Genomic DNA, 20,717 nt, shown 5'->3' with positions numbered 1-20,717 from the left:
TAGACCAAATAAATGATATTTGTTTATGAAAAGTTAAGGGTTCACGTTTTTTTCGGTTGTTCGTTAGAGTAGAGTTTTTTTTTGAGTTGGGTTGACTCTAGTTTGTTTCTTTTTTCCATCCAACCCCTTTCCAGTTTCCGAAGCAATCCTTGGGGAATTTGTTCGGGGAAAGTGGGTCCGCTGAAGATAATTCTGGAAACATACCCCCTTATTCTGCGCCGCGCGTGAGGTGACGATAGTCGAGTCACCCGATTCCAGTAGTCGCTTTAGGTGAGAAACGTCTTTTAGAATTAACTTTTTGAGTTATTATCCTAATCTAGTAGTCCACCGTGAGTGACAAATCGTATGCTCTGTCACATCGGTTTCGGGAATAAGGTGACAAAAACTCACGCGACTCCGACTCGACTCGACTATCGTCACCTCACGCGCGGCGCAGAATAAGGGGGATAGTTTTTCCAGTCAGTTGATATTTTTTGGCCAACCGAACAACCAGTCTGAATTTTTTGTATATTTTTCAACCAATCAGTCCGTGTTATTGATGGATGATCGACGGTTGAGGACGGTAGGTTGAACCTGATCTGGGCCAATACAATATACACCCACCCTATGTTGGGTCTCAAAAGCCGGGCAAGCTATCAAAAGGCGGCTGGTCTCCTCGGAGTGGCGCTTAAATCATCCGCTAACAACCCAGATCCCAATTCGCCCACTGCCTTCCGTTGCAGTGGCGCCCAACGTTTTAAAGGCACGAATTATCATAAGAGTTGGTAATTTTCTCATTTAGTTTTTTTTCGGCTAAGGAAAATAGAATTTATTTTTCTTTTTGATCTTTGATTTTTGCATATTTTTTTTATCGTTGCCTTATTTACTACTAGCTAGTTCTTATTATTTTAAAAATATAATTATAAGATTGTACAAACGGCTTGGGGAAATAGATAAATTTTTTTTCCCTAAAGTATGTTTTTCCCATATTTACATTCTTTTTCATATTTTTTTGGCTATTTTTTTTCTTTTACATATTTTTAGTTCATTCATTTCTTTAAATACATTTTTTAAATACATATCATTAAGTTTATTTTTACCATTTGCTACGTTTTTGTTGATTACAAGTTCTATTGATTGAAATAAAGAAAAATGGATCGTTTTCCGTGTGCGGAACATTTAAACAACGAAGAGGTAAACTACGAGTTACAAATACGCGGTAGATTTGGGGATGTAACCAAGAGTCTCGATTTAGCAGGAAAGCAAAAGGCTTTTAAGAATGATTTTTCGCGATGACTTGCGATGACTTTCGCGATGACGATGTGATGTTTTGCCCTCCTGGGGTAACAGTTGTCCAGCATCGAGAAATCTATCCATCGGAAGAAGATGGATGCGAAAAATTAGTCCAGGTTGCTGCATTACTGGTATCGAGCAAAACGACTGCAGGCAGCTTCTGAAGACCAAAAGAAAATGCGTAGGGACTTAGTTCGGCGGATCGAGAATGTGATGAGCGCAAATAAAGTGGTTCTTCCAACAACACCCATGAAAGAGCAGATCCGGAGGCTTCTCACTCAAAATATCACAGCACCGGGAACCAGTAACCACGAACAAACCGGAAACCCCAAGGAATAGGTCTAGGGACGATTCCAAAATCGACTGCAACTCCTGCGAGGACCGAGGTAAAGGATCCCTGTGGACCAACGTCTCAGTCATATGGAGGAAATGATAACCGCCATGTGGACATTGATGTCAGACTCACAAGGAAACCGTACCAACTCTCACGAAACTCCAAGTTCTAGCAAATGGACACAACACCAATTTAACACTAGCCCAACGGTTCGGAAAGGACATCTAGAGGACGACGAAGACGAAAGTGAAGAAGACGATTCATTCTACGATGCCAAGAGGGATGACAGACCCAGGGACAAAGACAGAGGATATGGCCAGAGCGATTCGGAATCGGAAAGCCATAGAGGACTACAGACCACGAACTCGGCATGGAGGTAGGGGGGATGAATCGCATTGAGTAGAAAAATGGAAGATTCTCGCTCACTTAGTGTTGAGGACTTTCTTTACAAAGTTGACAAACTAGCCGACATTGAAGGGGTTCCCAAAACTAGGTTGTTACGAGACATCCATCTGCTTCTAGAGGGATCGGCCTCCGATTGGTTTTTTTACGTACATAGACAATTTCCACTCATGGGACAATTTCGAGAAGCTGATTAGAACCAGGTTTGGTAACCCTAACAAGGACCAAGGGATTCGTCTTAAGATTCACAATCGAAAACAGCAAATGGGCGAATCTTTTATCGCGTACGTTACCGAGATCGAAAAGCTGAATCGCATGTTGTCGAGGCGAATGTCTAAAAGAAGAAAATTTGAAGTCATTTGGGACAACATGCGACATCACTATCATGATAGAATTTCGGTGGTAGATGTCGAAAATTTGGACCATTTAATAAAACTGAACCACAAGATCGATGCAACAGACCTCTCTCTACAAGCTTCTTGGGATCCTCAGCCTCGGCGCGGAATCAATAACATTGATGTGGGTTCAGATCCGGAGGTAAACGAGAAGACAGTCAGCAGACACCACCGCCGAAGACTTATAGACCACAACAACAAGCTAACCACCCACTCGTTTTCCAGCAGCAACAGCAATTTCCCAACAATCACCTTCCAACAAAAACCGCTTGTTGGAACTGTCAACAGGAAGGACACGGATGGAGAGATTGTTCGAGACCAAGAGTAATATTCTGTTTTGGTTGCGGTAAACTAGGTCGCACCATTCGAACATGCGAGAGTTGTTCTACGAAAAATTACGCAACAGGGGTTTGAAGTTGGTAATTAAAACATCCCTGAGCAAAATTGTGTTCCCAAAACTCCAGAATTCGACCCATTATTAAAAATTCATCATATTAGAATAAATACTAAAAAATGTCCACATATCCGAGTCCAAGTTTTAGACACTGAGATCAACGCTCTTCTTGATTCAGGGGCAGGGATAAGTGTAACAAATTCAGCGGAATTTGCCGAAAAGTACGGGTTGAAAACCCAACCTGCAGCAGTTAGGGTGAGCACAGCTGACGGAACGGAATACCGGTGTTTAGGGTACTTAAATTTACCTTTTCAGTACAAAGGCATAACTCGAGTTATACCAACAATCATCGTCCCCCAAATCTCAAGAAAGTTAATTCTAGGAGCTGATTTTTGGGAAAGTTTTGGAATCCATCCGATGATCGATGTCGGAAATGGACTCGAGAAGCTTGAAACCTTAGACACGGTACCAAACTCTCAAAGCTGTTTCAACATCGAGCCATCAGATGAATTCCCTAACCTCACCAAAAATGACTCCGACAGCACACTCGATATTCCAACTTTTGATATACCAGAAGAACCAATTCCGGAAAATATAGAAACCGAACATGAACTACTCGAACATGAAAGAGCGGAACTGATCGAAGCAGTGAAGGAGTTTGTTTTCACAGCGCCGGGGAAACTCGGTCGAACACACTTGATTGAGCACGAAATTGTGCTCAAAGATGACGCCAAACCACGAAATCAACCTGTTTACAAATGTTCACCGTACATACAAAAAGAGATCGACGCGGAAATCGAGAGGTTTAAGGAGCTGGGAGCTATAGAGGAATGTTATAGTGGATGGACGAATCCACTCGTGCCTGTCCGGAAGTCGAATGGCAAGATCCGAGTGTGTCTCGACTCCAGGCGAATAAACGCTGCAACGGGAGGCAGTGGGCGAATTGGGATCTGGGTTGTTAGCGGATGATTTGAGCGCCACTCCGAGGAGACCAGCCGCCTTTTGAAAGCTTGCCCGGCTTTTGAGACCCAGAAATAATCACACGCGATACACTTATGACGGTTTGTTTACATTTGGTTGGATTTGTGTTAGTGACAGATGAGTGGTTCATCAATCGTTGCCATCATTGCCCAAAAATACCATGTGGCGCGTTATTTATCCTACGGTAAACATTGACGACGATTCGGAAGCCTAGGGAGAATGTCGACCGGAAACAGTGTGATAAGATTTTGAAAACGATTACGAGGAATTCCAATTTTTCGGACCATGATTTGGTCAGAAAATCCGGTGCTGCCCATAGAAACATGAGGAGAATTCGACTCTGGGAATCCGGGAATCAGATCGTATCGTGCTAGCAAATTGCAAAATCGGACCATAAAACAGAAAGTGTGACCATAATCCGTGCTCGGAAGCTATACGACCAGGTGCTAACCAAATTCGACGGGTGTCTTCTGATGGACGATGAAACCTATGTCAAGGCTCACTTCGGGCAAATCCCAGGTCAAAATATTTTGCCAGGCAACTGCTAGGGGGAATGTTCCAGCCAAATTTAAATTTGTTTTTGCCGACAAATTTGCACGAAAATTTTTGATTTGGCAGGGCATTTACAGCTAAGGCAAAAAACGGAAATTTTCGTTACAAATAAGACAATGGCGTCGAAATTATGCCGAAATAGTGTCTTAAAAAATGATTTTCGCCGTTCATTCGATCCCAGACCATCCCGTGATGTTTTACCCAGATTTGGCAAGCTGTCATTACAGCATAAAAGTTCAACAATGGTTTGAAGAGATAGAGGTCCAGTTTGTTCCGAAAAACCTTAACCCAACCAACTGCCCCCAGTTTCCTCTTATTGAGAAATACTGGGCAATCATGAAGAGGAGACTCATGGCAAAGGGAAAGGTTGGCAAAGACATCAATCAGATTAAGACCTGGTGGAATAAGATAGCTATAAAACGATGGACGAATAAGGTGTGCGCCGCCTAATGAGCCGTGTTTTAGGAACAACCCGGAAATTCCTTCAAAACCGTGAAAAATATTTTTTTCGGTTTTTTTCTTAAAAGTATGAATAAAATGCCACATTTGTATAAAAAAAATAACGGGAATCCAAGAATAAATAACTGAAATACAGGCAATTGTTTTTGTTCCAATTCTTAATGAAGCTAAAATACAATTTTCATTTCAGTTTCCCGGAACAGAAAAAATCAATTCCGAGCTCAAATTCTCCCGTTTAAATCATTCTGAAATCTGTTTATTGCACCATAAACAACGTCGTTTTCCTAAGCCACAAGTTTTCAATCCTGGGGAATTTCCGGTGCGCCAAAAAGTTGCCAAAAGAAAGTTAACTGTCCAAGATTGAAATAGCTACCGCCTTAGTCGTCGTCGTTCATGTTCTCCCCTGTTTTTTCTTCCTGATAATTGAACATGGAAAATTTTTACACTAGCCCAACCGGCACACAATAAAATGAACCGGAATCCGAGGAGTTGAAATGATTTATGAGCGTGAAAGTTTTCCGGAAAAGAATGAACCTACTCTGAAAATATGGGCTTTAGGATTTGGGTGGGCTTTTCGCAGCCTAAACCGGAAACGCAGGTCGTCAAGTTCAACAGTAACTGGATGTCTGACCCAAAAAATAACTCTGTAATTTTAAAATTTTAAATTTAAATGTAAAATTCAAAGTTCTCAAAAGAATTTTGAAATTTTTCTGAGTCTTCTTTCAAAATTCATAACCTAGTGTTACAGGAAACGATTTTCAATCTACCCCATCGAAACCCGCGCATCAACATGTGTCAATTTGACGTCTCAAGCAGCCAAAAGACGACGACGCCAGAGAACAAGGCAGAGCTAAAACATGACAGCTAATCATCCGCTCAAAACTTTCCGCGCCCCAAAAAACGAGCTGCAGCCGGCATTTGGCGAAAGGAAGATTCTTTGTTTAGTTTTTGGCGAAATGGCTGTTTGTTTTCTCGGGTGAAAACTTTAGGGCAACCCAACGAGAAAACTTCGTTCGTTCCGATCTTCTAATGTCAACTGTGCGGTCTCAGTCTTAGGTACCGAACAAATGTATGGACGACAGAGATTGCCGAAAGTGGCAGCTTAAGTTATCGGTATTGTTTCTGGGAATGGAAATTCTGCTGGGGTCAATCTCGGGAAAATTTACAAACATGCTTATTGGGCAAAGTGAGACAGTTGTTTATTTATCGGTTTTTTGGTTTATCTTTCCAGAAGGTTCGTTCAAATAATTGGAACGAGGTTGGACGTTATGATAACAATTGCCAATTTTCAGAAACCTTCTTATTTTGTTCACTTTTTTCTACTGCAGAAAATTGAAATTTTAAAACAACTCGCACTTAAAATTTTTGATTGTTTAACTTTAGTATTCTAGAAGACATTATTCTTAACATATTCTTTAAATGTGACCACCATATTTTTTTTTTTTAAATTGAAATTGCTCGGGTTTTTTTCCATTCAAAAGTCTAGTTTTTCTCTTAGCATTTCAGAACAAAGTTTTCATAGGTATTTTACTCGAAATATTTAAATTGGTAAGATTGGAACTTTTTGTAGTCATTTCATTGAATGTCTAAATCCATAGAACAGTGAAGGAACTTTATTCAATGTTTTAACAGTACACTTTAATCCACCCATCAAACATTTTTGTAGGTATATTTCTCAACAACTTAGTTCTACGTTTCAGATAAATTAAATAATGATCGTATGAAACTCGAATAACAGCATTTACATACCAAAGTGGAGGCAATGTACATACATACATTTTCAACTTCTGGCTAAAGCGATAAGAGTATACGAATTGGACGATATTCGACACCTTATTCATACATACTGAAATAATGCAAGAGAGTACAAGTTTTTTCTCTCAACGTATGCGAACCGTTGCCAACAGCAGTATTAGCTGCTTCTGTCATAGGGCAATTCTTGCAAATACACCATCTGTTTTTTCGAAATCTGGTTGCACTGCTGGTCGCAGAGAGAACATCAAAGCTGTTCTCTCACTTGAACCACGCGGGAGAAAAAAAGGAACGAAATCGTCTTCAAAATCTGCAAATATGGCGGACTTTTTCTCATATCCGATTTAAACCATTTGATCTGACTTCGAGTAGCGAATTGTACGACCTTTTACTTGCGTTAGTTGGAATTATGATTTGCAGCAACGTTTTTTAATGACTCGAGTTATTATTTTTAATGCGATTTTATGTTTGCTGGGATGCACTTTTTGTGACTTAGTAAATCTCTTTTTGAGTACTTTTGTACCCTTTATGTAACTTGAGTCCCTTACAACGTACATATAAATCAATTTAGCAACTTTCAAGTTCATTAATGAGGAATTGAGCAAAACAAGTCACATACAACGTACATATTAATCACATTTGGAACTTTCATTAATGAGCTTGAGCTTGAGCTTGAGCTTGCTATCAACTACGGTCCACCTACGGCCCCTCCTGGCCAATTTCATAATGATTGCGCTCCGTGGTTGGTCCGAGATAATCAACATTGCACAATGAACCAAATGAAAGATTGCTGGGAACAAGCAACACAATCTCACTGTACAATTTTTAGGATCTCCTACTTTTAAATGAACCAATAACGACGCCGGCCAAGTCCGTGTAGTCGATAGGGGGAAGGGAAGTGCAGCACTTGTGATGATTTGTTTTGCGGAGACCGGCTGTACGTCTTCCCTCCACAAATCTCACGCTAATTATTTGGGGATAAGAGTGATGTGGCTTGGAAATGACTTTGGTAAGATATGTGGCCACTTGAAACCTATGCTCCTAATCTCCTAAAATACCTAAGTTTCCTAATGAAACTCCTGACCTGATGTAGGTTAATGAGTTATGGATGACTTTTTCGATTTTTGAAAATTTTCCAAAAGTTTCATATCATTGTTAAATTATATGTACATTTTCTGCTAATTTGACCTATCAGAACAACGAATTTTGACAAAAAGTTGATGATTTAATACAGTTGACTAAAAAAAACCTTAATATGTAAGTATATCTTTCATTATTTTCATTTAGGTACGTATATTTAGGTATTTCGTTAAAAACAGATTTTTTTTGTGATTTGATAACTTTAAAATTTAAGTGATGTGAAATAATGCAAATGGCATAACTTTGATCTGTACAACCCTCAAAGTACTCTGCAAAGTGATCCTGAACAGGATCCAGGAGAAAATCGACGCTACACTCCGACGGCAACAAGCTGGATTCCGATCCGGACGATCATGTGTGGACCACATCACAACGCTACGAATAATACTGGAACAAATCAACGAATTCCAGGACTCTCTTCTGCTGGTGTTCGTTGATTTCGAAAAAGCATTTGACCGACTGAACCACGAAAACATCTGGGCTGCTCTTAGACGACGAGGGGTCCCAGAGAAACTAGTCCATCTCATCGAAGCACAGTACGAGGCATTTTCGTGCAAGGTCTTGCACGACGGTGTCTTGTCCGAACCAATCCCGGTAACTGCTGGAGTGAGACAAGGATGTATTTTGTCACCGCTGCTTTTTCTCATCGTAATGGATGAGATCTTGACTGGATCGATTGACTGTAGACCAAACCGAGGATTGCCGTGGAATCCTTCAACCATGGAGCAACTGAACGACCTTGACCTGGCAGACGATATTGTTTTGCTCGCCCAAACACAACAAGACATGCAGAGCAAACTCGACGACCTCACCGAAAGCTCCAAGGCAGCAGGTCTCAAAATCAATGTCGGAAAGACCAAGTCGATGGAGATCAACACAGAAAACCCCTCCAGTTTCATGGTAGCTGGGCAACAAATTGAGAAAGTGGAGTGCTTCCAGTATCTTGGAAGCCAGATAACGCCTGATGGTGGTACCAGGAAAGACATCGAAACCCGGATCAGAAAGGCCCGATTTGCGTTTGCGAGTCTCCGAAACATCTGGCGGTCACGCCAGATCTCTCTACGAACAAAAATCCGAATCTTCAACTCAAACGTCAAATCCGTATTGCTGTACGGGTGCGAAACTTGGTGCACATATGCGGTGACGACGCGAAAACTGCAAGTATTTGTAAACCGCTGCCTGCGGAACATCATCCGCGCTTGGTGGCCTGGCAACTGGATCTCGAATGAGGAACTACATCGCCGGTGTCATCAAAGGGCGCTAGAAATCGAGATTCGGGAACGTAAGTGGAGATGGATTGGGCACACGCTGCGAAGAGATGAAAACGAGATTTGCAGAGAGGCGCTTGACTGGAATCCAGATGGGCATCGAAGAAGAGGCAGGCCCAAAAGCTCGTGGCGGCGAAGTCTAGCCGCTGAAATCCGCACAGTTGACGAGAACCTCGGCTGGCAGCAAGTGAAGACGCTGGCTCCGGATCGCCAGCAGTGGAGATCTTTTATCTCAGCCCTATGCGTCGGTCAATCGGCGCTGGACCCTTAGGTAGGTAAATAATGCAATGGTGATGGTGATAACGTAATTTGATGGTAAAATGGATTATTCTTCTGATTCAAAACATTCCCAACATTACTTTCAGTAAATTCCGTAACACGCGTCCCTGCGTTTTCACTTCAATCTTTTCGCTTTCCGAAGTTGTTAAATTGAAAGCACTAAAGCTATATCAAACCCGAACACCTACCACCATTTTTAGGAACAAAAATTAGAAATTTCTAATACTTAATATCAACGAGCATCTTTACGCTGGCAGTGTTCTCGGCCTCCTCAATTTTGTCCTACCTCTCCTATGGTCCTCAACTCTGAACTGCAACTGAACTCCTCAACTCAACTTCTCAACCACTGAACTCTGAACTGAACTCCTAGCTCTAATAGTAAAGCTTGTGAACAACAAACTCGAGAGGTTTAATTTAAACGAGAATTTTGTGAAACGCATTAGTAATATAGTTTTATGAAACATATAATTTTAAACAAACGTTAAATCTATTTTACCGATTTTTTAAATACAAAAAATTATGTAGCTATACACAAAAATCTTTCATAATTTCTTTACTATTTTCCCTGATATTCTTATAAATTCCCAAATCAAGCTTTTTTTCTTTACTTCTATGAAATGTTTTTAAACATATCTATGATCAAGCAGATTCTATAAATTTGATTAAAACAATTGTGTTTTAGAGTGAATTTGACCTCGTTAAGACTTAGCTATTTTTTCAAAAAATTTATAATGAAATTATCTAAAAGCCTTCATTTTGATATTTTTTTCTCAGTTATCAGTAGGAAATAAGATATTGTACAATCTAAAATTATAGATCATGAACATGAAATAATGAAACAAGTTATGTTCTGGAAATATCTTTGATATAGAATAAAATTAGAAAAAAAATCCACGAAAGATTGAACTTTTCAGACAGGAATCAAGCTGCTCATGCCTTTAATTAGTTGAGAGCCTTTCAATAGTTATTTATTTTTATTTACATAGTATTCCGTCTCACGACATAACTTGACGAACATAATTCCTAAAATTCACTCGGTCCATGGCAACCGTTCTCCAATTCCTCGGGCACCCCACGTTCGCCAGATCACGCTCCACTTGGTCTAACCACCTCGCTCGTTGCGCCCCCGCTCGTCTTGTTCCTACCGCATTCGTAGCGAATACCTGTTTTGCAGGACAGTCGTCCGGCATTCTCGCAACATGTCCCGCCCAGCGTATCCGGCCAGCCTTCACCACCTTCTGGATACTGGGTTCGCCGTAGAGTCGCGCGAGCTCGTGGTTCATCCTGCGCCTCCTCACTCCGTTCTCCTGTACGCCGCCAAAGATGGTTCTTAACACTCGTCGCTCGAATACTCCGAGTGTACGCAGGTCCTCCTTGAGCAATATCCATGTCTCGTGCCCGTAGAGAAAAACCGGTCTAATGAGCGTAATATACAGGTTACACTTCGTGCGAGGGCTAATTCTTCTCGACCGCAGTTGCTTGTGGAGTCCATAGTAGGCACAACTTCCGCTGATCATTCGCCTCCGGATCTCACGGCTGGTGTCATTGTCTGCGGTCACCAGTGAGCCGAGATAGACAAAGTCTTCGACTATCTCCAGCTCGTCGCCGTCGATCGTGACCTTGTTATTACTGGACAAGCGGGTTCGGTCGGTCTCGAATCCGCAGGCCAGCATGTACTTCGTCTTGGACGTATTAATCATCAACCCAATACTTCCTGCTTCGTGTTTCAGTTTGCGGTAGATGTCATCCACCGCCGCATATGATCTGCCGACTATATCAATGTCATCGGCAAAGCAGATAAGATCTGTTGAAAATCGTGTCCCGCATTTCGCCCACCGCTCGTCGAATAACACCTTCTAGCGCCACGTTAAACATCATGCAGGATAGACCATCACCTTGTCGAAGCCCCCTGCGCGATTCGAATGAACTCGACAATTCACCCGAGATCCGCACACAGCACTGCGTTCCATCCATCGTCGCCTTGATCAGTCTGATCAGCTTCCCGGAAAAGCCGTTCTCGTCCATGATTTTCCATAGCTCGTTACGGTCGATGGTGTCGTATACGGCTTTGAAGTCGATGAATAGATGGTGCGTAGATACTTGGTATTCCCGGCATTTTTGGAGGATTTGCCGTAATGTGAATATCTGGTCCGTCGTTGACCGTCCCTCCATGAAGCCGGCCTGATGACTTCCCACGAATCTGTTTGCTTGTGGCGTCAGGCGGCGGAGTAGGATTCGGGACAACACTTTGTAGGCGGCATTGAGGACAGTGATTGCTCGGTAGTTCTCACAGTCCAATTTGTCGCCCTTCTTGTAGATGGGGCATATTACTCCCTCCTTCCACTCCTCCGGTAGCTGTTCTATGTCCCAGATCCGGACTATCAACCGGTGTAGGCAATCGGCCAACTTGTTCAGGCCCATTTTGATGAGTTCAGCTGCGATGCCATCCTTCCCAGCCGGCTTGTTTCTATTCAGCTGGCGAATGGCTTCCTTAACTTCACTCATCGTTGGGAGTGGCTCCTCTACGTCGTTGGCTACGCCGGCGATGTACCTTTCCTCACCGTCTTGATCTCCTGCATGTGCGCCGTTCAGGTGTTCATCGAAGTGCTGCTTCCATCTTTTGATCACGATTGTCCGTCAGTTGAGTTTCTGATAGAACTTTCAATAGTTGAAAAGTAAATAAAATATTCAATATTTAACTTCAGGTTGGAAAGGGCCCCAAGAATAACCATTTGTGTTTTGCAGATTTGACCGATGATGTTCCGCTAGACTAACAACCTCCTACATTCCGCCGCTTGATATGCTAGCTCGCTCTTTTTGACCGTCCGGCTGACTGGCTTGTCATCCACATCGATATCTCCATTCTGTTGTGTTGTGTTGTGTTGATTCCCATAATGTGATAGTTTCAAAAATTTGCCAAAGCCTGCTACGATAAAAATAAAAACACTAACTTTTTTGTTTGAAGAAATAGAGACCGATTTTTTTCTACAAAGCTGTAGATGTCATCAAAATATGAAACTTTGCTGAAATAATAAGAGCTCTATCTCTATTCAGTGCAGAGTTATAAAGCTTTTAGTTTAAAACATACTTAAAATTTGTTTTTTGTACTTAACTATTGTAAATTTTGAACTTACATAAATATGATGTTCACAACATATTGCGATACTCAATACGCATATTTTAAGAGTTTCTAGGGTAAAATGGGACTAGTGGATCCATAAACTAAATACCACATTTTGAAGTATGATTCAAGTACTACAAACTTAGCCAGAAATAAAGCTGGCTAAAAATAGATCAATTCAAGATGAGCTGGAAAGAAATAAAAATAATGGAAAATTGCTTTGGAAAACGATAAAACGATTAGTAAGTCCAAATACTGCGAAAGAAAATACCGTCTCGTTTGATGGGGTTGAAATCACGGATGAAACTGAAATTGCAGAGAAGTTTAATGACTTCTTCATTGACAGTGTCATGGAAATCCATGACAGTATTCCGGCAAGTTCTAACGCCTTCGTGGATCATATTGTCTGCAATGGTGGAAGTTTCAGTTCATTTGAAACAATAAGTTGTCAAGAATTTGATGAGATCGTGAAAACTATGAAATCCACGGCTGGTATCGACAACGTCTCTTTGAAAGTTTTTAAGGATTCTCTACCGGTACTAGCTAATCAGCTGACACAAATTATAAATACGAGTCTACAATTAGGCATAATACCTTCTACATGGAAGCATTCGACTGTTGTTCCAATTGAAAAAGAGAAAAAAGCACGAGAGGCTAAATTATATCGTCCGATAAACATGTTGGAAATACAAGAAAAAGTGCTGGAGTTAGCAGTTAAAAAACAATTTCTCCATTTTATTGAGTCAGAAGGAATATTGATTAACGAGCAATCTGGTTTCAGAAAGCAGCATTCAACGGAGTCTGCAGTGAACTTGATACTTCGAAATTGGAAAGCCAATATTGAAAACGGTAGTTACACAGTTGCCGTGTTTCTGGATTTCAAGAGAGCTTTTGAAACGATTGATCGGTTAAAGTTGTTGAACGTTTTGGAAAGAATAGGTATCAACGGAACGGTACTAAACTGGTTTAAAGACTACTTGAATAATAGAATGCAAAGAACAAAATATGGGTCATCATATTCACGATATAGAGAAAATAATCTTGGAGTCCCCCAAGGAAGTGTTCTGGGTCCCATTTTATTCATATTGTACATCAATGACATGAAACACTGTCTACGTTATGGTTCTCTTAAGTTATTTGCGGATGATTCAGTCTCCTACTGGAGTGGTGATGACTTAGAGCTCGTTCTCCAAGAAGCAAATGCCGATTTGAAAAATATTTCTGAGTTTTCAAAACATAAAAAATTGTGTCTGAATCTTAATAAAACCAGCTGGATGGTTATTGGTAATCGTCAAATAAGAGTCTGCCCAGAATTGCTGATTGATGGTTGTGCCATCGAAAGAGTGCACCAGGTAAAATACTTGGGAATACAAGTTGATGAGAAGCTGAATTTCATAGCACATATTGACTATACAATCAAGAAAATCGCCATAAAATATGGGATACTTTGCCGAATTAGTCGCTATATGACTTTCTGGTCAAAAGTAATTTATGTTAAATCCGTGATCATGCCACACTTCGATTATTGCGCTACAATATTGCTTCATGCATCTGACACACAAACAAATCGACTGCAAAAAATACAAAATAAAATTATGCGAGTAGTGATACGATGCAATCGATACACCCCTAGTGTTTTAATGCTCGATATTCTTCAATGGTTGTCAGTGAAACAGAGGATTGCATATAACAGCTTAATGTTTATATATAAGATGAAAAATTGTATGTTACCAAATTATTTAACGGACGGCCTGCAATACGGAATCGACATTCACAGATACAACACTAGAAGAGCACAAGACTTCAGACTGCCAAATATCAGAAAAGAGATGAGCAAACGCTCAATTTTCTACAATGGATTGAAAATGTTCAACAACCTACCGTCGAGCATCAAAGATATTGTGAACATAAACACATTCAAGAAAATGGCAATACAATACATCAAACGGACTGTTTGAAAATATGACCAATCCTGACAAGGATCATACGATGAAAGTGATGGAATCTGACGAAGAATCAGATGTTAAATTGTACGGTGATGGACATACGCGGGAGTAAAACTAAATAAGTCGTACAGAAAAAGAAAATTTAAAGTAAAATAAAATTATCCTTAGGATAAAATGTCCCTCCCACTTCTAAAGAAGCGTATGGGGTGGAGGAAGGATCCAAATGGGCCTAAGGGACCATCACAAAAAAAAAAGAAAATACTTGTCTCCACGCGCCCGTTTTTGAGAACGGTCGGCATAAATTTGATGAATTATTAGATTTTAACGAGAAAATAGAGTTTTATTGTCATCGTTGAAATAAAAACATGTTTAAAATGCACATAACTTTATCAATACAGCATAACAGCACATCAAAACGCATTGAAATTTTATCACCTTTTCAAATTGAATATTTAAAAAAAAATTAACAAAAAACATTTCCGGTTAAAATCGTAAAAAAAAGCTTTAAAAATTGTTTGAAGGTACAAACGGTATCATCAAATATTCCCTTAAAAATACCATTCAATAGCTCGCTTGATGTTGCAACTATCTTTTGAAGACACCAAAACAGAAAATTCATTCCTTTAGAAGATTTATTGAGAATCAATCTCTATTTTCTCGTTAAAATCTAAGAATTCATCAAATTTATGCCGACCGTACTCAAAAACGGGCGCGTGGAGACAAATAGTTTCTGGCTAAGTTTGTAGTACTCGAATCATACTTCAAAATGTGGTATTTAGTTTATGGATCCATTAGCCCCATTTTACCCTAGAAATTCGTAAAATTAAGGAAAAACAAAACTTGAAATTGCGATAACTTCTGAAGACAAGGTCGTAGAGACTTAAGATCCAGTGCAAAATGTGCGTATTGAGTATCGCAATAAATGTTGTGAACATCATATTTATGTAAGTTCAAAATTTACAATAGTTCAATACGAGAAACAAATTTTAAGTATGTTTTAAACTAAATGCTTCATGACTCTGCACTGGATAGAGATAGAGCTCTTATTATTTCAGCAAAGTTTCATATTTTGATGATATCTACAACTTTGTAGAACAAATTCGGTCTCTGTCTCTTTAAACAAAAAAAGTTAGTGTTTTCATTTTTATCGTAGCAGGCTGTGACTAATTTTTGATTCTTTCACGTTATGGGAAACAATCTTAGTAGTAAATGTTCTGAAGACAACTAATAGCTAAAAGGAAAGACAAAAGCACCAGGAAAAAAGTTCCATTTCAGACCCTTTTGGACCACTGTGCACCATCAGGCTTAATCTGACTGCCAAGATACTGGAAACACTTCACTTTTTCAACCTTTTTCCTAGATACCACGAACAGACAATAACGATGCTGATTTCATATGAAATATTAAAATCCTTCGCAACTATGTTATAATAGCTTCTATCAATTGACTGTCGATAATTTGTCGAAGCTTTTTATGTAAGAAATTTTGGATTCAGTGCCCTTTATTTTGTATCACACGTAACTCCTTTACTCCAATCGTTAGTGTGATAAGGATTCTTTTCAAAGATATCATACCCATCTGTCGGCATTGCATCGATACATCAATCCAAACAAACCGCTTAGGATAACGATTGCCGGGTATCATTCGGCAATAATATCGTCTGAAGCACGATGACGACGACGACGTGTCGTTTTATGAACTTGTCTCGGATAAAGTCCCACTCAAATAAATGAAATACAAAATCCTGGCCGAGGGACCAAACAGGGGGCAAACGCGACGAAAACGTGCCAATTTTAATTCCATTTCCTGACGTTTTGACTCTGTCAGCCGCTCGTTCCCCCAAAATGGGAAAAATGAGCTGTTGACATCCGTTCAAGATCTTCAAGAAGCACTTTAGTATCCAATTCACTTTCCTCCTGCCCCCCAAAATAGGGCGCCCACTCTGCGTAGACTTAAGCTTTCCCAACCGTCGTCGACAGCTGACAGCAGATGTCATCATGGCCAAAGTCGTTGTCAGTTGAAGCATCATCGCTCGCAAGCCACCCTCTTCTGGCTGATGAACATTTCGAGGATCTCTCGACACGTGGGATTTACATTTTTGAGTGATTTCCAAAATGTGGCTACGACGAACGACGTCCTTCGGCGGCTTAGTGCCGGCAATTGGAGGAAATGACACAATGTGAACCTATTCCTGGAAACGAATTCAATTTCAAAAGACCAAAAGCGTAAAATCTATGCCCAGAGAAATCGAATCAAGAGCTTGAATTTAATTCAACAAACTTTCACAACATTAAAGATCATTGGCTTTAATTGCTTTCTCCTGCAAAAATTTCAATTACCATCGCTTAACAAATTTTCTTTTCTCTCCCCTTCCCAGAAACCCTTCCGGATGCTTTGAGGACCAACTGCGACAAGTGCAGCGAAAAGCAGAAGAACAACTCCCGCAAGGTCATCAGCCATCTGGAGACGAAGAAGCCCGCCGAATGGAAGAAACTGCTGGACAAGTACGACCCGGAAGGCATCTACAAGAGTAAATTCGAGAAACTCAACAAGGGCCGCCGATAAGGAGTGGAACAGGATGTTTTTTCCTCTTCTTCTATTTTCTTTATCTGTTTCGGTTTAACCGCCGTACGTTAGGAGATTTTATTTTATATCATTTTTATTCTCTTTCTACGCGGTGTGTTAAGGAGGAGTTCTCTCAGCCGGCGTGGGCTTAGCACACCCACCAAACGTCAAGGTACAATTCATGCTGATAAGTGTAGCAAATTTTCACTCACAGCCATACGATTTTAAGATATTCGATCAGGTTTCAATAAATTAACCATTTGTAGTAAAAACGTTTACTACATTGAAAGAAAAACCCATTTAAACAACCCTCACATCCTTTTATTGTTCAACTCTTACTTTGTAACGGAATTTTATTCTACTTCACAGTTTAAAAGATAGAGAAAACAGGCAGCCAGCCAACATACCAAGCCAGAGGAATTGGCCGCAGGATGTTGGATAGAAGATTCTATCACAAAGGCAACTATTTTGCATTCTTCGCGTTCTGTTAGAAATGCGCTCCATTCCTGTTGTTTCTATCACCCGCAGCTGTTTTCATTCTTTCTCAGTGTGGATGCAGAAACATCACAACCAGCATGGTTGTTGAAAAAAAAACAAATTTCACTCTGATAAAATTATGTATCTTAGCAATAATCATAGTACTTTGAAATATACAAGGTAAGCTATTCCGCTCTCTTTCAACGTATTGGTAAGAGACCCCAAAAAATAGTTATGGAAAAAACTGGCAAATGTATGGAATTTTTCAGAAAATCAATTTTTTTCTTAAAAATTATGAGAAAAATAGGCATTGAGGCATTTTAATGCAACGAACAATATTTGGCTTTTCAAAATCGCTAAAAGTAATATGCAACGGGCTATTGGTCGATTTAAAACTAAAATTTGGTGATTATTTTGCCTTGTGTGGTCTTTTTCTTGTGCAGATTGAACAAAAATTCAAACAAATTGATTTTTTATTACAGAAATATGAAGTATTTTGAATCTTTATTAAATTTTGAACATAGACAGATGAAAATATTTAATTGTTTGCTCTCAAAAAAGAGGGACGATGATGAAAATTTCTTTTGAATGCTCATTATTTATGGTTCAGATCCGAAAATCCAAAGCAAAAAATAGTTTTCGATGAGCCTGAATATTCAATCTTTAATCCGATGCCCTTTTCAAAGGATTCGAATGGCTATCGACGGAGAAATTAATAATTTTGATTGCCCCTCTGGCAAATTTTCATAACTATTAAGCATGCTGTGTACATACACGGAGCTTTCAAGTGAGGTTAAGCGCAATGGCCTACCTGTTATTTTCCATGTACTATGAGCAATAATAACCAATTTTAAAATATCGGATCATTAAAAATCTCAACGTCGTTTCTATTCAGACTTACGTTTTTAGAATCCTCCTGAACGTCGTATTTCGCATCCGAATTGGTCTGTTCCGGATTGCTGCCGATTCCAGAAAACAGAAAGACATTGTTATTTTTTAAATTTAATGTAATTTTTATTCAGTAATTTTTGTTTAACAATTGATGTTTACAATCTAAAGGATTCAGCTACAGGTTTTTATCTTCTGTTACAGTTTTTAAAGTTCAATCATTGTTTGATTTTTGTTTTCATTTGATTTCTTTCGCAAGTTGAACCTATTTGTTTTGTTTAAATTTCGATCAATTATCTAACTAACTACCTAACCTAAACTAAGCTGCTTTTTACAGCATTTACAATGATTTAGCGCACAATCAGCAATTGCCATTCAGAATGTCTGGTTTTTGTTTCGTGGCGAAAGGTTAAACAGTTCAATGCGTTTGATTATTGGCTATAAACCTGCCAGCCGAAAGAATTAAAAATCGGCTCTGTTTAGAATTTGATACTTTGGGGTAACATTGATCCCTCTCTATTTTGAAGGTTTTAACGAGTTTTCTTGATCATAACTGATACAAAACACCTTCATAATATTTACAAATGTTAGTTTATGAATTTCTAAGGCAGTTTGAAATATTGAGAATACTTTAAACCAAATGAAACAAATAAAATAAACGTTTAACATACAGGGTGACAAAAAAGTGCGGTCACACAGAAAAATCTCAATATTTCAAAGAATAAGATGAAAATCAGAATCTGATTTTCATAGCTTTATTCAGTAACTCATCAAGATACTTCACAGACGATATCTCGGAATTACACCGCCTTTCTCTGAACGAACCAGCTTCAGCCGTCTCGGAAAGTCGTCGCAAGCGGCGCGCACGTCCGGTCTCGTATAATCTTTTTCAACCTTGGAGTTCTCACAGACCTTGGTCGTCCAGATCGTGTCTTGTCCTCGGTGCCTCTGGTCTCTAGGTATCGATTTATGTACTTTCCGGTTGATTACGAGAGGTTTTAGGAGTTTGAATATGTTGAATATATGTCCGGGTTTGTACCCTCTCACATATTCAGCGATAACAGCTGCTCTCAACTCTGCCACTCACAACTTAATGTAGACAAACTGCACATAAATGAAACTCTACCACTGTTGGCAACAAAGTTAGCACTTTCATTTGACATATAGATGGCACCAGAGAGATGCAACGTATAGGCTACAGGCGACCCCAAAAAAAAGTGTGACAGGACTTTTTTGTCACCCTGTATATGTTGTTTTCAAGTCTTCAATAACTTTTTGTTCATTTCGGTAAACAAATCTATTTCTATCCCATGTGAAACCAGTTCTCGTACTGCTGATCTCAAATCAGAATATAATCAATTGAATAAATTCATGAAAAAAAGGACTTAGTAACCAAGGGTTGGCTACTGCCCAGCACTACTAAGACTCCCCTTCAGACGCCTCAGGGTCGGCTTTTCGCAAATTAAAAACTACAAGGAAACGCTAGCAAATTCAATTTCGAGCTTCGTTCGCCAACCTTTATTCCGACTTTTCGACAATCTACCAACTATCCCCTATTGACTGGGCAAAGCTTTTTCGAACAGCGTAAGCGATGGTAGTATTAGCTAAGATAAAACGACTAGCATTCAACCATTCGTTCTCAGCGTTGCACCATGAAATGGCCATTTTGGACCAGAACAATGCCCCTCATACCCGACCGATGACCGCCCCTCGCTGCGTTGCTGACCCTTTCTCTTGCCTCTTGCTTCGTGATCCTTTCTGCCTTACTGCGGCCCTGCTCCATTCTAGCACGCTCATGCTGCCCTCTGTGACATGCTAGCCCCTGCCTGTCACTATTATGCTGCTGGGCTGCGTCCGGGATATTCGAGGTCTAAAGGCTGGTCCGTTTCACTCTCCACTGAATCACTAGCACTTCCTTGACATTTACCGTTACCGCGACGAATCTTAGTAATCTTGAACAGTAACTTTCACATGGTTACAACTTTTTGTTTAATTCGTTGAACAAATCTATTTCAAACCAATGTAAAACCAGTTCTCATACTGCTGATAGCAAATCAAAATATAATAAATTGAATTAATTAATGAAAAAAAAACCCAACAATTCAAAGAGCTTAAAGCTCTTCATTAGGTTTCAAAAAAAAAACAACAAACGGTCTTTAAATTCGAACTTTGTTCTTCGTCAACTTCTTCTCATTCGATCGGGTACCATCTAGCTGTTTCCGTTGGCCATTGGTTCGTTCCTGCTTAATCGTCTTGAGGGGTTTGGTAGGTCGTCTTCTCTTCGGTAGGTGTTCCAAGGGTTCCTGCTTGATTTTTTTGGCTGCAACGTTTTCTTTCTCCTCAATTTCCTTTCTTTGCGGAAATCAAATGATGCTCTGAAACGCTGGCCCCGGGCTGTACATCAATCAGACGCCGCTTTTTTGGAATTTGTCACTCAGCAAGCTTTCCAAAACGCTCTTCCTTAATCGTCGTCACCAGCTGTTCGGAGAAAG

The 20,717-nt window shown here is 39.9% G+C and overlaps 1 protein-coding gene across 2 annotated transcripts in view; it reads left to right on the top strand.

The window, feature by feature from the left end:
* Nucleotides 1-17,110, top strand: part of LOC129747904 (ejaculatory bulb-specific protein 3-like) — a 76,442-nt gene extending 59,332 nt beyond the window's left edge. For both annotated transcript variants that reach the window (XM_055742303.1, XM_055742304.1), the window contains exon 4: nt 16,673-17,110. In XM_055742303.1, the coding sequence (XP_055598278.1) occupies nt 16,673-16,860 (188 nt within the window). In that variant the 3' untranslated portion in view covers nt 16,861-17,110. The remainder of the gene's footprint in view (nt 1-16,672) is intronic.
* Nucleotides 17,111-20,717: the final 3,607 nt, after the last annotated feature.

The sequence above is a fragment of the Uranotaenia lowii genome, chromosome 2 (assembly GCF_029784155.1).
Source record: "Uranotaenia lowii strain MFRU-FL chromosome 2, ASM2978415v1, whole genome shotgun sequence".
In the NCBI taxonomy this organism is placed as follows: Eukaryota; Metazoa; Arthropoda; class Insecta; order Diptera; family Culicidae; genus Uranotaenia; species Uranotaenia lowii.
The sequence above is the reverse complement of the archived record's forward strand: the minus strand, read 5'-3'. Positions and strand labels throughout refer to the sequence as shown.